The 16163-nt window shown below is 47.2% G+C and overlaps 1 protein-coding gene across 1 annotated transcript; it reads left to right on the plus strand.

The window, feature by feature from the left end:
• The first annotated feature begins 335 nt into the window (after window positions 1-335).
• Window positions 336-13765, plus strand: aqp4 (aquaporin 4). Its single transcript, XM_070877039.1, has 4 exons — window positions 336-785; window positions 10541-10705; window positions 10800-10880; window positions 13487-13765. The coding sequence occupies exons 1-4, from the start codon at window positions 411-413 to the stop codon at window positions 13763-13765; spliced, it is 900 nt and encodes a 299-aa protein (XP_070733140.1). The 5' UTR covers window positions 336-410.
• The last annotated feature ends 2398 nt before the right edge of the window (window positions 13766-16163 follow it).

The raw sequence follows: 16163 nt of genomic DNA on the forward strand, positions 1-16163 counted from the left end.
CTCATAAGTCAACACCTCATCTCCGGAATCAATCTAATGAACCTTCTCTGAACTGCCTCCAAAGCAAGTATATCCTTTCGTAAATATGGAAACCAAAACTGTACGCAGTATTCCAGGTGTAGCCTCACCAATACCCTGTATAACTGTAGCAAAACTTCCTGCTTTTATACTCCATCCCCTTTGCAATAAAGGCCAAGATTCCATTGGCCTTCCTGATCACTTGCTGTACCTTCCTTTTGTGTTTCATGCACAAGTACCCCCAGGTCCCGCTGAACTGCAGCACTTTGCAATCTTTCTCCATTTCACTGGAAGTCTACTGGTTTGGGAGCTCGATTTCAGAAGGTCCTAACCTTTACCTTTCTTTCCCTTCTTCCAGTAAGCACCCATGTTCGTGCAACTTTGAGGTGGCGATGACGGCATTCAAAGGGATCTGGACGCAGCAGTACTGGAGAGCGGTTGCTGGGGAGTTCCTGGCAACGCTCATCTTTGTCCTTCTCAGCCTGGGTTCCACAATTGGCTGGAGCGGTGAGAGTGCACCATTGAACATTCTCCTCATCGCTCTCTGTTTCGGACTCAGCATCGCGACCATGGTGCAGTGTGTCGGTCACATCAGTGGCGGTCACATCAACCCCGTGGTAACCGCGGCCATGGTGTGTACCAGGAAGCTCAGCTTGGCCAAGGGATTCTTCTACATTCTCGCGCAATGTCTCGGTGCCATTGTCGGAGCAGGAATTCTCTACCTGATTACGCCGTCAGACGTTGTGGGCGGACTAGGAGTTACCACGGTAATTCTCTCTCGGAAAACTATTAACCAGCTGGGTAGACGCGGGGCAGGGCGGGAAGTTAATTATCCAACGTTGTTGAGAATAATATGGTCAGCCGTGGCAACACTCTTACCTCTGAGTCAGAAGGTCGTGGGTTCAAAGCCCCACTCCAGAGACTTGAGCACATCTCGGCTGACACTCCAGTGCAGTGCTGAGGGAGTGCTGCACTGTCAAAGGTGCCGTCTTTCTGATGAGACGTTAAACCGAGGCCCGTTCTGCTCTCTCAGCCGTAAAGGATCCCACGGCCGCTATTTAGTAAAAGAACAGGGGAGTTATCCCCGGTGTCCTGGGCCAATATCCCTCAACCAATATCAATAAAACAGATTATCTGGGTCATTATCACATTGTGAGAGCTTGATGTGCATAAATTGGCGGTCACATTTCCTACAGTCATCATCGGCAGTCTCTCGGAATCGAGGAAGACTTGCTTCCACTCTAAAAGTGAGTTCTCAGGTGACTGAACAGTCCAATACGGGAATTACAGTCTCTGTCACAGGTGGGACAGACAGTGGTTGAGGGAAAGGGTGGGTGGGGAGTCTGGTTTGCCGCACGCTCCTTCCGCTGCCTGCGCTTGCTTTCTGCGTGCTCTCGGCGACGAGACTCGAGGTGCTCAGCGCCCTCCCGGATGTGCTTCCTACAGTACAACAACAACAACAACAGTTTCTATTTATATAGTGCCTTTAATGTAGTAAAACGTCCCAAGGTGCTTCACAGAAGCGATTATCAAACACAATTTGACATCGAGCCACATGAGGAGATATTAGGGTGGATGATCCAAAGTTTGGTCAAAGAGGTAGGTTTTAAGAAGCGTCTTAAAAGAGGAAAGAGAGGTAGCGAGGTGGGGAGGTTTATGAGGGAATTCCAGAGTTTATGTCCTTGGCAGCTGAAGGCACGGCCACCGCTGGTGGAGCGATTATAATCAGGGATGCGCAAGAGGCCAGAATTGGAGGAGCGCAGACATCTCGGAGGGTTGTGGGGCTGGAGGTGATTACAGAGATAGGGAGGGGGCGAGGCCATGGAGGGATTGGGAAACAAGGATGAGAATTTTAAAATGAAGGCATTGCTTAACCGGGAGCCAATGTAGGTCAGCGAGCACAGTGGGTGATGGGTGAGCGGGACTTGGTGCGAGTTAGGACAGGGGCAGCCAAGTTTTGGTTGACCTCAAGTATACGTAGGTTAGAACGTGGGAGGCCAGCCAGGAGTGCGTTGGAATAGTCAAGTCTCGAGGTAACAAAGGCAATAGTTACAATAATGACAGCAATGACTACAGTTTGAAAGTACTTCAATGGCTGTAAAGCGCTTCCAGACGTTCTGAGATCATGGAAGGTGCTATATAAATGCAAGTCTGCCTTTTTTCCTTCTTTTCTTATTTCTTTAAGAACATAAGAAATAGGAGCAGGAGTCGGCCATTTGACCCCTCGAGCCTGCTCCGCCATTCAATAAGATCATGGCTGATCTGATCATGGACTCAGCTCCACTTTCCTGTCCGCTCCCCATAACCTTTTACGCCCTTATCACTCAAAAATCTGTCTCTCTCCGCCTTAAATATATTCAATGACCCAGACTCCACAGCTCTCTGGGGGGATAGAATTCCACAGATTTACAACCCTCTGAGAGAAGAAATTCCTCCTCATCTCAGTTTTAAATTGGCGGCCCCTCATTCTGAGTCCTTCCATCCTTTCTCTTTTTCTTCCTTTCTTTCTTTCTTTCTTTCTTTCTTTCTCTTTCTTTCTCTTTCTTTCTTTCTTTCTTTCTTTCTTTCTTTCTTTCTTTCTTTCTTTCTTTCTTTCTTTCTTTCTTTCTTTCTTTCTTTCTTTCTTTCTTTCTTTCTTTCTTTCTTTCTTTCTTTCTTTCTCTTTCTTTCTTCCTTCCTGTTGTGTATGGAGAAAGAGTCAGACTGAACACTGTGAACTCAAAGTAAAGTGTGATCATTCAACGTCATACCCCTTTGTATGTTTTCTCTCCATACCCCTTGATCCCTTTGGCCATAAGGGCCATATCTAACTCCCTTTTGAATATATCTAACGAACTGGCCTCAACAACTTTCTGCGGTAGAGAATTCCACAGGTTAACCACTCTCTGAGTGAAGAAGTTTCTCCTCATCTCGGTCCTAAATGGCTTACCCCTTATCCTTAGACTGTGACCCCTGGTTCTGGAACTCCCCAGCAACGGGAACATTCTTCCTGCCTCTAACCTGTCCAATCCCATCAGAATTTTATATGTTTCTATGAGATCCCCTCTCATTCTTCTAAACTCCAGTGGATACAAGCCCAGTTGATCCAGTCTCTCCTCATATGTCAGTCCTGCCAACCCAGGAATCAATCTGGTGAACCTTCGCTGTACTCCCTCAATAGCAAGAACGTCCTTCCTCAGATTAGGAGACCAAAACTGAACATAATATTCCAGGTGAGGACTCACCAAGGCCCTGTACAACTGCAGCAAGACTTCCCTGCTCCTATACTCAACTCCTCCAGCTATGAAGGCCAACATACCATTTGCCTTCTTCATTGCCTGCTGTAACTGCATGCCAAACTTCAATGACTGATGTACCATGACACCCAGGTCTCGTTGCACCTCCCCTTTTCCTAATCTGTCACCATTCAGATAATATTCTGTCTTCCTGTTTTTGCCACCAAAGTGGATAACCTCACATTTATCCACATTTGCCCACTTACCTAACCTGTCCAAGTCACCCTGCAGCCTCTTCGCATCCTCCTCACAGCTCACACCGCCACCCAGCTTAGTGTCATCTGCAAACTTGGAGATATTACATTCAATTCTTTCATCTAAATTATTGATGTATATTGTAAATAGCTGGGGTCCCAGCACTGAGCCCTGCAGCACCCCACTGGTCACTGCCTCCCATTCTGAAAAGGACCCGTTTATCCCGACTCCCTGCTTCCTGTCTGCCAATCAATTCTCTATCCATGTCAATACATTACCCCCAATACCATGTGCTTTAATTTTGCACACTAATCTCTTGTGTGGGACCTTGTCAAAAGCCTCTTGAAAGTCCAAATACACCACATCCACTGGTTCTCCCTTGTCCACTCTACTAGTAACATCCTCAAAAAATTCTAGATTTGTCAAGCCTGATTTCCCTTTCACAAATCCATGCTGACTTGGACCGATCTTGTCACTGCTTTCCAAATGCGCTGCTATTTCATCTTTAATAATTGATTCCAACATCTTCCCCACCACCGATGTCAGGCTAACCGGTCTATAATTCCCTGTTTTCTCTCTCCCTCCTTTTTTAAAAAGTGGTGTTACATTAGCTACCCTGCAGTCCATAGGAACTGATCCAGAGTGAATAGAATGTTGGAAAGTGATCACCAATGCATCCACTATTTCTAGGGCCACTTCCTTAAGTACTCTGGGATGCAGACTATCAAGCCCTGGGGATTTATCGGCCTTCAGTCCCTTCAATTTCCCTAACACCATTTCCTGACTAATAAGGATTGCCCTCAGTTCATCCTTCTCGCTAGACCCTCGATCCTCTTAAATTTTCGTGAGGTTATTCGTGTCTTCCTTAGTGAAAACAGAACTAAAGGATTTGTTCAATTGGTCTGCCATTTCCTTGTTCTCCATTATGAATTCACCTGATTCTGACTGCAAGGGACCTACATTAGTCTTCGCTAATCTTTTTCTCTTCACATATCTATAAAAGCTTTTGCAGTCAGTTTTTATGTTCCCTGCAAGCTTCCTCTCATACTCTATTTTCCCCCTCCTAATTAGACCCTTTGTCCTCCTCTGCTAAATTCTAAATTTCTCCCAGTCCTCAGGTTTGCTGCGTTTTCTGGCCAATTTATGTGCCTCTTCCTTGGATTTAACACTATCCTTAATTTCCCTTGTTAGCCACGGTTGAGCCTTCCCCGTTTTATTTTTACTCCAGACAGGAATGTACAATTGTTGAAATTCATCCATATGATCTTTAAATGTTTGCCATTGCCTATCCACATCAATCCTTTAACATAGAAACATAGAAACATAGAAAATAGGTGCAGGAGTAGGCCAGTCGGCCCTTCTAGCCTGCACCGCCATTCAATGAGTTCATGGCTGAACATTCAACTTCAGTACCCCATTCCTGCTTTCTCGCCATACCCCTTGATCCCCCTAGCAGTAAGGACCTCATCTAACTCCTTTTTGAATATATTTAGTGAATTGGCCTCAACAACTTTCTGTGGTAGAGAATTCCACAGGTTCACCACTCTCTGGGTGAAGAAGTTCCTCCGCATCTCGGTCCTAAATGGCTTACCCCTTATCCTTAGACTGTGACCCCTGGTTCTGGACTTCCCCAACATTGGGAACATTCTTCCTGCATCTAACCTGTCTAACCCCGTCAGAATTTTATATGTTTCTATGAGGTCCCCTCTCATTCTTCTGAACTCCAGTGAATACAAGCCCAGTTGATCCAGTCTTTCTTGATAGGTCAGTCCCGCCATCCCGGGAATCAGTCTGGTGAACCTTCGCTGCACTCCCTCAATAGCAAGAATGTCCTTCCTCAGGTTAGGAGACCAAAACTGTACACAATACTCCAGGTGTGGCCTCACCAATGCCCTGTACAACTGTAGCAACACCTCCCTGCCCCTGTACTCAAATCCCCTTGCTATGAAGGCCAACATGCCATTTGCTTTCTTAACCGCCTGCTGCACCTGCATGCCAACCTTCAATGACTGATGTACCATGACACCCAGGTCTCTTTGCACCTCCCCTTTTCCTAATCTGTCACCATTCAGATAATAGTCTGTCTCTCTGTTTTTACCACCAAAGTGGATAACCTCACATTTATCCACATTATACTTCATCTGCCATGCATTTGCCCACTCACCTAACCTATCCAAGTCGCTCTGCAGCCTCACAGCATCCTCCTCGCAGCTCACACTGCCACCCAACTTAGTGTCATCCGCAAATTTGGAGATACTACATTTAATCCCCTCATCTAAATCATTAATGTACAGTGTAAACAGCTGGGGCCCCAGCACAGAACCTTGCGGTACCCCACTAGTCACTGCCTGCCATTCTGAAAAGTACCCATTTACTCCTACTCTTTGCTTCCTGTCTGACAACCAGTTCTCAATCCATGTCAGTACACTACCCCCAATCCCATGTGCTCTAACTTTGCACATCAATCTCTTGTGTGGGACCTTGTCGAACGCCTTCTGAAAGTCCAAATATACCACATCAACTGGTTCTCCCTTATCCACTCTACTGGAAACATCCTCAAAAAATTCCAGAAGATTTGTCAAGCATGATTTCCCTTTCACAAATCCATGCTGACTTGGACCTATCATGTCACCTCTTTCCAAATGCACTGCTATGACATCCTTAATAATTGATTCCATCATTTTACCCACTACCGATGTCAGGCTGACCGGTCTATAATTCCCTGTTTTCTCTCTCCCTCCTTTTTTAAAAAGTGGGGTTACATTGGCTACCCTCCACTCCATAGGAACTGATCCAGAGTCAATGGAATGTTGAAAAATGACTGTCAACGCATCCACTATTTCCAAGGCCACCTCCTTAAGTACTCTGGGATGCAGTCCATCAGGCCCTGGGGATTTATCGGCCTTCAATCCCATCAATTTCCCCAACACAATTTCCCGGCTAATAAGGATTTCCCTCAGTTCCTCCTCCTTACTAGACCCCCCGACCCCTTTTATAACCGGAAGGTTGTTCGTGTCCTCCTTCGTGAATACCGAACCAAAGTACTTGTTCAATTGGTCCGCCATTTCTTTGTTCCCCGTTATGACTTCCCCTGATTCTGACTGCAGGGGACCTACGTTTGTCTTTACTAACCTTTTTCTCTTTACATATCTATAGAAACTTTTGCAATCCGTCTTAATGTTCCCTGCAAGCTTCTTCTCATACTCCATTTTCCCTGCCCTAATCAAACCCTTTGTCCTCCTCTGCTGAGTTCTAAATTTCTCCCAGTCCCCAGGTTCGCTGCTATTTCTGGCCAATTTGTATGCCACTTCCTTGGCTTTAATACTATCCCTGATTTCCCTTGATAGCCACGGTTGAGCCACCTTCCCTTTTTTATTTCTATGCCAGACAGGAATGTACAATTGTTGTAGTTCATCCATGCGGTCTCTAAATGTCTGCCATTGCCCATCCACAGTCAACCCCTTAAGTATCATTCGCCAATCCATCTCAGCCAATTCACGCCTCATACCTTCAAAGTTACCCTTCTTTAAGTTCTGGACCATGGTCTCTGAATTAACTGTTTCATTCTCCATCCTAATGCAGAATTCCACCATATTATGGTCACTCTTCCCCAAGGGGCCTCGCACAACGAGATTGCTAATTAATCCTTTCTCATTACATAACACCCAGTCTAAGATGGCCTCCCCCCTAGTTGGTTCCTCGACATATTGGTCTAAAAACCATCCCTTATGCACTCCAGAAAATCCTCCTCCACCGTATTGCTTCCAGTTTGGTTAGCCCAATCTATGTGCATATTAAAGTCACCCATTATAACTGCTGCACCTTTATTGCACGCACCCCTAATTTCCTGTTTGATGCCCTCCCCAACATCACTACTACTGTTTGGAGGTCTGTACACAACTCCCACTAACGTTTTTTGCCCTTTGGTGTTCTGCAGCTCTACCCATATAGATTCCACATCATCCAAGCTAATGTCCTTCCTAACTATTGCCTTAATCTCCTCCTTAACCAGCAATGCTACCCCACCTCCTTTTCCTTTTATTCTATCCTTCCTGAATGTTGAATACCCCTGGATGTTGAGTTCCCAGCCCTGCTCATCCTGGAGCCACGTCTCCGTAATCCCAATCACATCATATTTGTTAACATCTATTTGCACAGTTAATTCATCCACCTTATTGCGGATACTCCTTGCATTAAGACACAAAGCCTTTAGGCTTGTTTTTTTAACACCCTCTGTCCTTTTAGAATTTTGCTGTACAATGGCCCTTTTTGTTCTTTGCCTTGGGTTTCTCTGCCCTCCACTTTTCCTCATCTCCTTTCTGTCTTTTGTTTTTGCCTCCTTTTTGTTTCCCTCTATCTCCCTGCATTGGTTCCCATCCCCCTGCCATATTAGTTTAACTCCTCCCCAACAGCACTAGCAAACACTCCCCCGAGGACATTGGTTCCGATTCTGCCCAGGTGCAGACCATCCGGATTGTACTGGTCCCACCTCCCCCAGAACCGGTTCCAATGCCCCAGGAATTTGAATCCCTCCCTGCTGCACCATTGCTCAAGCCACGTATTCATCTGAGCTATCCTGCGATTCCTACTCTGACTAGCACGTGGCACTGGTAGCAATCCCGAGATTACTACTTTTGAGGTCCTACTTTTTAATTTAGCTCCTAGCTCCTTAAATTCATTTCGTAGGAACTCATCCCTTTTTTTACCTATGTCATTGGTACCAACGTGCACCACGACAACTGGCTGTTCTCCCTCCCTTTTTAGAATGTCCTGCACCCGCTCCGAGACATCCTTGACCCTTGCACCAGGGAGGCAACATACCATCCTGGAGTCTCGGTTGCGGCCGCAGAAACGCCTATCTATTCCCCTTACAATTGAATCCCCTATCACTATCGCTCGCCCACTCTTTTTCCTGCCCTCCTGTGCAACAGAGCCAGCCACGGTGCCATGAACTTGGCTGCTGCTGCCCACTCCTGATGAGTCATCCCCCTCAACAGCACTCAAAGCAGTGTATCTGTTTTGCAGTGGGATGACCACAGGGGACCCCTGCACTACCTTCCTTGCACTACTCTTCCTGCTGGTCTTCCATTCCCTCGCTGGCTGTGGACCCTTCTCCTGCGGTAAGACCAACTCGCTACACGTGATACTCACGTCATTCTCAGCATCGTGGATGCTCCAGAGTGAATCCACCTTCAGCTCCAACTCCGCAACGCGGACCGTCAGTAGCCGGAGGTGGACACACTTCCCGCACATGTAGTCGTCAGGGACACTGGTGTTGTCCCCGTGTTCCCACATGGTACAGGAGGAGCATATCACATGACCGAGCTGTCCTGCCATGACTTAACCCTTAGATACACTTAAATTGCCGACAACAATGTTAAAAGTTACTGACTAATAAAGAAAAAGAAAAACTACTCACCAATCAGCAGCCAATCACTTACCACGTTGGCTGTGACGTCACCTTTTGATTTCTTTCTACTTCTTTTTTGACTTCTCTCCCAGCTGGAGCTGCACCGGTACGCCTCTCTCGACTCCCGCCTCTCTCGACGCTCCCCGGACTGCTGAGCCTTTTATAGGCCGCTGCCTCTCTCGACTCCCGCCTCTCTCGACGCTCCCCGGACTGCTGAGCCTTTTATAGGCCGCTGCCTCTCTCGACTCCCGCCTCTCTCGACGCTCCCCGGACTGCTGAGCCTTTTATAGGCCGCTGTCTCTCTGGACTCCCGCCTCTCTCGACGCTCCCCGGACTGCTGAGCCTTTTATAGGCCGCTGCCTCTCTCGACTCCCGCCTCTCTCGACGCTCCCCGGACTGCTGAGTCTTTTATAGGCCGCTGTCTCTCTGGACTCCCGCCTCTCTCGACGCTCCCCGGACTGCTGAGTCTTATATAGGCCGCTGCCTCTCTCGACTCCCGCCTCTCTCGACGCTCCCCGGACTGCTGAGCCTTAAGTATTATTTGTCAGTCTATCCTAGCCAATTCACGCCTCATACCATCGAAGTTACCTTTCCTTAAGTTCAGGACCCTAATCTCTGAATTAACTGTGTCACTCTTCATCTTAATAAAGAATTCTACCATATTATGGTCACTCTTCCCCAGGGGGCCTCACACAATAAGATTCCTAATTAGTCGTCTCTCATTACACATCACCCAGTCTAGGATGGCCAGCCCTCTAGTTGGTTCCTTGATATATTGGTCTAGAAAACCATCCCTAATACACTCCAGGAAATCCTCCTCCACCGTATTGCTACCAGTTTGGTTAGCCCAATCAAAATGTAGATTAAAGTCGCCCATGATAACTGCTGTACCTTTATTGCATGCATCCCTAAGTTCTTGTTTGATGCCGTCCCCAACCTTACTACTACTGTTTGGTGGTCTGTACACAACTCCCACTAGCGTTTTCTGCCCTTTGGTATTCCACAGCTCCACCCATACAGATTCCACATCATCCAAGCTAATGTCCTTCCTTACTATTGCGTTACTTTCCTCTTTAACCAACAACGCCACCCCACCTCCTTTTCCTTTCTGTCGATTCTTCCTGAATGTTGAATACCCCTGGATGTTGAGTTCCCAGCCTTGGTCACCCTGGAGCCATGTCTCCATGATCCTAATTATATCACAATCGTTAATAGCTGCCACCTTATTACAAACACTCCTCGCATTGAGACACAGAGCCTTCAGGTTTGTCTTTTTAATGCACTTTGCCCCTTTAGAATTTTGCTGTAATGTGGCCCTTTTTGATATATAACACTTCCGTCCTTTTTTCTCTCCCTTTCTCCTCCTCTCTCTTTCTTTCTCTCTTTCTTTCTCTCTCTTGCTCCTTCTCTCTCTTTCCTTTTCTTTCTTTCTATTTTTCTTTCTTTCTATTTTTTTCTCCTTCCTTTCTATTTTTCTTCCTTCCTTCTTCCTGTCTTTCCTTCTCTCTCTCTTTCTTTCGTATCAGACAAAACTTTGAAATTAAATTTGATTTCGCTAAGTATGTAGATACAGAATGTGTGCTCCTGTAAACCTATGAATTGTAACACAGTCACGGCTCCAATCGTTATTTTAATATTACAGATAAATGGGAAGCTTTCAGCGGGCCATGGTCTGGTGGTCGAAATGTTTATCACATTCCAGCTGGTGTTTACCATCTTTGCCACTTGTGACTCGAAGCGTGATGACCTCAAAGGCTCAGCAGCTTTGGCCATCGGTCTCTCGGTCGTCATTGGACACTTGTTTGCTGTAAGTCTCTCCAACCCATCCTGAAATAGATTGCGACAGATTAACAGTTACCTGTGGTTTTCAGCCCGTGATAACGTTCTTTCCTCTGCTTCAGATTAACTACACTGGCGCCAGTATGAATCCCGCTCGATCATTTGGACCTGCGGTTATCACCGGGAAATGGGAAAACCATTGGGTAATTATACATCACTTATCATTAGCAGCAAAAAGAGAACTCAGGGCTCATTTAAATGGGCGGCCCCTTATTCTGAGACTATATCCCCTAGTTCTAGTCTCCCCCATCAGTGGAAATATCCTCTCTGCATCCACCTTGTCGAGCCCCCTCATTATCTTATAAGTTTCAATAAGATCACCTCTCATTCTCCTGAGCTCCAATGTTTATAGTACCAACCTACTCAACCTATCCTCATAAGTCAACCTCCTCATCTCTGGAATCAACCTAGCAAACCTTCTCTGAACTGCCTCCAATGCAAGTATATCCTTTCGTAAATATGGAGACCAAAACTGCGCGCAGCATTCCAGGTGTGGCCTCACCAATACCCTGTACAGTTGTTGAGAGGGAGAATCGGGTCTTTATATCAGATGATGGGAAGGAGCATAAAACAGTAAGAGAAACAGCATCAACTTGTATTTATATAGCGCCTTTAACGTGGCAAAACGTCCCGGGGTGGGGGGTGGGGGGGAGAGATGGGGAAGGGGGGGCAGAGAGACTGAGGTGGGGAGAGAGAGAGACTGAGGTGGGGAGAGAGAGAGAGACTGAGGGGGGGAGAGAGAGATTTGGAGGGGGGAGAGAGACTGGGGGGAGGAGAGAGAGAGATTGGGGGGACGAGAGAGACTGGGGGAGAGACTGGGGGGAGGAGAGAAACTGGGGGAGAGACTGGGGGCAGGAGAGAGTCTGGGGGAGAGATTGGGGGGAGAAGAGAGACTGGGGAAGAGACTGGGGGGAGGAGAGAGAGAGAGAGACTTGGGGGGAGAGAGAGACTTGGGCGGGGTGGGGGGGGGGAAGAGAGACTGGGGGAGAGACTGGGGGGAGGAGAGAGACTGGGGGAGAGATTGGCGGGAGGAGAGAGACTGGGGGAGAGACTGGGGGGGGTTGCTGAGAGACTGGGGGGAGAGAGAGAGAGAGAGAGAGAGACTTGGGGGAAGAGAGAGACTGGGGTGGGGGAAGAGAGACTAGGGGGAGAGAGAGACTGGGGGGTGGAGAGAGTCTTGGGGAGAAGAGAGACTGGGGGGTCAGAGAGAAAGGGGGGACCGAGAGAAGGGGGAGCAGAGAGACTGGAGGGGGTGGGACAGAGAGATTGGGGGGGTGGGACAGAGAGATTGGGGGGGTGGGGCGCGGAAGAGAGGTAATTCCAGAGTTTGGGTTCTGACCTAAATAGCTGAAAATCAGGGATGCGCTGGAGGTCAGAATTGGAGGAAGGCAGATTTCTCGGAGGATTGTAAGGCTCGAGGAGATTATAGAGAAAGGAAGAGGCTCTCTTTAAATGGTTCTCCTGTCCAGGCACCCAGTGTGAAGTCGCACTTTGTTATGTTCGCACAGGACAGGCATGACCAATACCTCCATAAAATGGAACTGTCTGCCATTTAAATCTATGGTATTCTCAGACTCATACACAACACCCTGAATTATTTACCCCAATGCTCTGATTATTTCAGACATAAGAATAATAAATGTGAAAGGATCTTGATTCCCAAAAGTTGACAGACAAAAAAACAAGCACGTTATAATTAATTTATGAATTAATTATAATTAATTAATAAGGGAGAGAATTGAAAAGTAGGGAAGTTATGCTAAACTTGTATTGAAATTTGGTTAGACCACACTTGGAGCACTGCGTACAGTTCTGGTCGCCATGTTATGAAAAGGATATAGAGGCACCGGAGAGGGTGCAGAGGAGATTTACAAGGATGATACCAGAAATGCGAGGGTATACCTCTCAGGAAAGGATGAACAGGCTGGGTCTCTTTTCTCTTGAAAAGAAAAGGCTGAGGGGTGACCTAATAGAGGTCTTTAAAATGATGAAAGGTTTTGATAGAGTGGATACAGAGAGAGTGTTTCCACTTGTGGGGAAGAGCATAAATAAAGGCCAAATGTTATATATGCAGACTATAGATATACTCTCTGTGTAATCACTGTATAGTTGCATAAGATGGGGACTTGTTACCTGATGCACTATCAATAAGGTTTACACTGTGTATATACTATGCTGGCACCACTAGAGGGTGCAACTGGTGGAGACCGGGGTTTCCTGCCCCTGTGGCAGAGGCTGTCCACCAGAGGGCCCTGCGGTGGGAGACCTGAGGGTCACCTGCATAGGTGTGCAGGGCCCAGTATAAAAGGCTGCCCACCACGCTTGTGCCTCACTCTGGGAGTTACGAATAAAGGACCAAGGTCACTACAGTTTGAGTACAACACATTGCCTCGTGGAGTCGTTCATAAGTACATTACAGACATAACGCCAACAATATAAGATAATCACCAAGAAATCCAACAGGTAATTCAGGAGAAACTTCTTTACCCAGCGAGCGGTGAGAATGTGGAACTCGCTGCCACAGGGAGGGGTTGAGGCGAATAGTATCGATGCATTTAAGGGGAGGCCGGACAAGCACATGGGGGAGAGGGGAATAGAGGGTTATGCTGATAGATTTAGATGAGGAAAGACGGGAGGAGGCTCGAGTGGAGCATAAACGCCGGCATGGACTGGTTGGGCCACATGGCCTGTTTCTGTATATGCGATATAGTTAGAATTATTTTCTTTTTCCCCCCCACCTCCATTGCAGATTTACTGGGCGGGCCCGATGATAGGTGGCATCGTCGCCGCTGCCCTCTACCAATATCTGTTCTGCCCAGACCAAGAACTGAAGGACCATTTTAAAGATATTTGCAAGACCACCCAGCATTCGGGGGACAAGTACGCGGAGGGGGAGGATGGTAGGAGCCAAGCCATGGAGTACGAGGACCTGGTTACCAAACCCGGAGGCTCACAAGTGATTGATGTCGATCGCGGTGAAGAAAAGAGGGGAAAAGATGCCACCAATGAACTTCTGTCATCTGTATGACTAGCAAAGGGCCCTGAAAACACAGAAGGGGCTTGTCAAATGTTGGGGACCACTGTCATTCCTATTAAGGAGACTGATCTGCTGTAAATGATGTGGTGCGATGTACCCCTTTGACAACCGTAGCAGCAGCAAATTATTCCATCGTGAGGACGATAACTTTAGTTTAATATTGAGGGAAAGCAGAGGTTGGGGGTTGCACAAAATGGTAGCACACGGTTTGGGTTTATTCCCGAAACTCATTTTGTTTTGTACAGTTCGATAAGATATTGGTAGAGCATGAATGAGATAATATTATGTGCCGCGATAATGAAATGAATTTCAGTATTCAATGAAAGAAAGACTTGCATTTATATAGCGCCTTTCAGGACCACCGGATGTCCCAAAGTGCTTTACAGCCAATGAAGTACTTTTGAAGTGTAGTTGCTGTTGTAATGTGCGAAACGCGGCAGCCAACTTGCGCACAGCAAGCTCCCACAAACAGCAATGTGATAATGGCCAGATAATCTGTTTTAGTGACGTTGATTGAGATATATGTTGGCTCCAGGATATCGGCAATAACTCCCCTGCTCTCCTTCGAAATAGTGCCATGGGATCTTTTACGTCCACCTGAGAGAGCAGACGGGGCCTCGGATTAACATCTCATCCAAAAGATGACATCTCCCTCAGTGCAACACTCCCTCAGCACTGCCCCTCCGACAGCACGGCACTCCCTCAGTACTGCCCCTCCGACAGTGCAACATTCCCTCAGTACTGCCCCACCATAAGTGCAGCGCTCCCTCAGCACAGCCCCTCCGACAGTGTGGCGCTCCCTCAGCACAGCCCCTCCGACAGTGCGGCGCTCCCTCAACACTGTCCCTCCAACAGTTCAGCGCTCCCTCAGCACTGCCCCTCCGACAGTGCGGCACTCCCTCAACACTACCCCTCTGACAGTGCAGCACTCCCTCAGTACTGCCCCTCTGACAGTGCAGCGCTCCCTCAGCACTGCCCCTCCGACAGTTCAGCGCTCCCTCAACACTACCCCTCTGACAGTGCAGCACTCCTTCAGCACTACATGGGAGTGTCAGCCCAGATTTTCTTGTGCTCAGGTCCCTGGAGTCGGACTTGAACTCACAACCTTCGGACTCAGAAGCGAGGGTGCCACCCACTGAGCCACAGCTGATTGAATGATATAACTTTATGTGCCGCGATAACAAAATGATTTTCAGTAGTCAGAGGTTTACTTGACCAAGAGTATTGCCTGCAGCAACACCAGGAAGTCTACAACAGTGAAAATCCATCTGATTGCGGTCCAGTGTAAAAAAATAAGCTGTTAGGGAAAAAAAACAACAAAGTTAGTCAGGTAGCAATAAATCTGGTTGGACTGTTGGTAGTCTTTCAATACACATAATCGCAATCAGTTTTATTTCCACAGCATGTTTGAATGACCTTCTGTGATCTTGAGAATGTAATTATCCAAGGATTCATACCTTGTATCACAGCCCTCTTTGCTTTCAGTGCTGTACCTTGTAGGACGTCTATTTTCCAAGATGAATTGTATTGCTTTCTTTAATAGTACACCCTAAATGTGATATTTAAGTCTTAATATTGTGGTTTTAAGCCTCAAATTTAAAAAATCTCACTCCTGTGTTCAAATCCTTCTGTGGTCTTGTCCTCTCTCTAACTCTGAAACTTCCCCCAGCCCTCCGCGATCTCTGCGCTCCTCCAAGTCTGGCTTTTTTGGCGTCCGACTGATGTCCATCGCTCCACCATCGGTGGCCGTGCCTTCAGCTGCCTGGGCCCCGAGCTCTGGAATTCCCTTCCTAAACCTCTCCGCCTCTCTACCTCTCTCTCCTCCTTTAAGTCGCTACTTAAAACCTACCTCTTAAAGATAATCCGTCTTTTGGATGAGACAATAAACCGAGACCCCCGTCAGCCCTCCCCAGGTGAGTGCAAAATATTGCATGCCACTATTCCGAAGAAGAGCAGGAGAGTTCTTCCCAGGGTCCTGGCCAATCCCTCAACCCAACACCAATGAAGTAGATTATCTGCTCATTTATCACGTTGCTGTTTGTGGGAGCTTGCTGTGCGCAATTGAGTGCCGCATTTTCTACGTTCAACTTTGGCACATTTACAAAATAAATAGTGTGCAATTTTTGAAACTTTGACAGCACCTCAAAAGTAAAGAGGGAGCACTGCATTGTCGGAGATGCCGTCTTTCGGATGAGACGTTAAACCGAGGCCCCGTCTGTCCTCTCAAATGGACTTAAAACGTTTCACGGTGCTATTTTGAAGAAGAGCAAGGGAGTTCTCCCCAGTGTCCTGAGCCAATAGTTATCCCTCAATCAATATAACAAAAAAACAGATTATCTGGTCATTATCACATTGTTTTTTGTGGGAGCTTGCTGTGCGCAAATTGGCT

Source organism: Pristiophorus japonicus, chromosome 1 (genome assembly GCF_044704955.1).
Source record: "Pristiophorus japonicus isolate sPriJap1 chromosome 1, sPriJap1.hap1, whole genome shotgun sequence".
Lineage (NCBI taxonomy): Eukaryota > Metazoa > Chordata > Chondrichthyes > Pristiophoridae > Pristiophorus > Pristiophorus japonicus.

What these genes read in the sequence shown, in the direction of transcription:
- aqp4 (XM_070877039.1), top strand. Translation starts at nt 411, where the DNA reads ATGACGGCATTCAAAGGGATCTGGACGCAGCAGTACTGGAGAGCGGTT. An exon ending in GCGGACTAGGAGTTACCACG is followed by an intron (nt 786 to 10,540) that starts GTAATTCTCTCT and finishes TTAATATTACAG; the next exon opens with ATAAATGGGAAGCTTTCAGC. An exon ending in GGAAATGGGAAAACCATTGG is followed by an intron (nt 10,881 to 13,486) that starts GTAATTATACAT and finishes CCTCCATTGCAG; the next exon opens with ATTTACTGGGCGGGCCCGAT.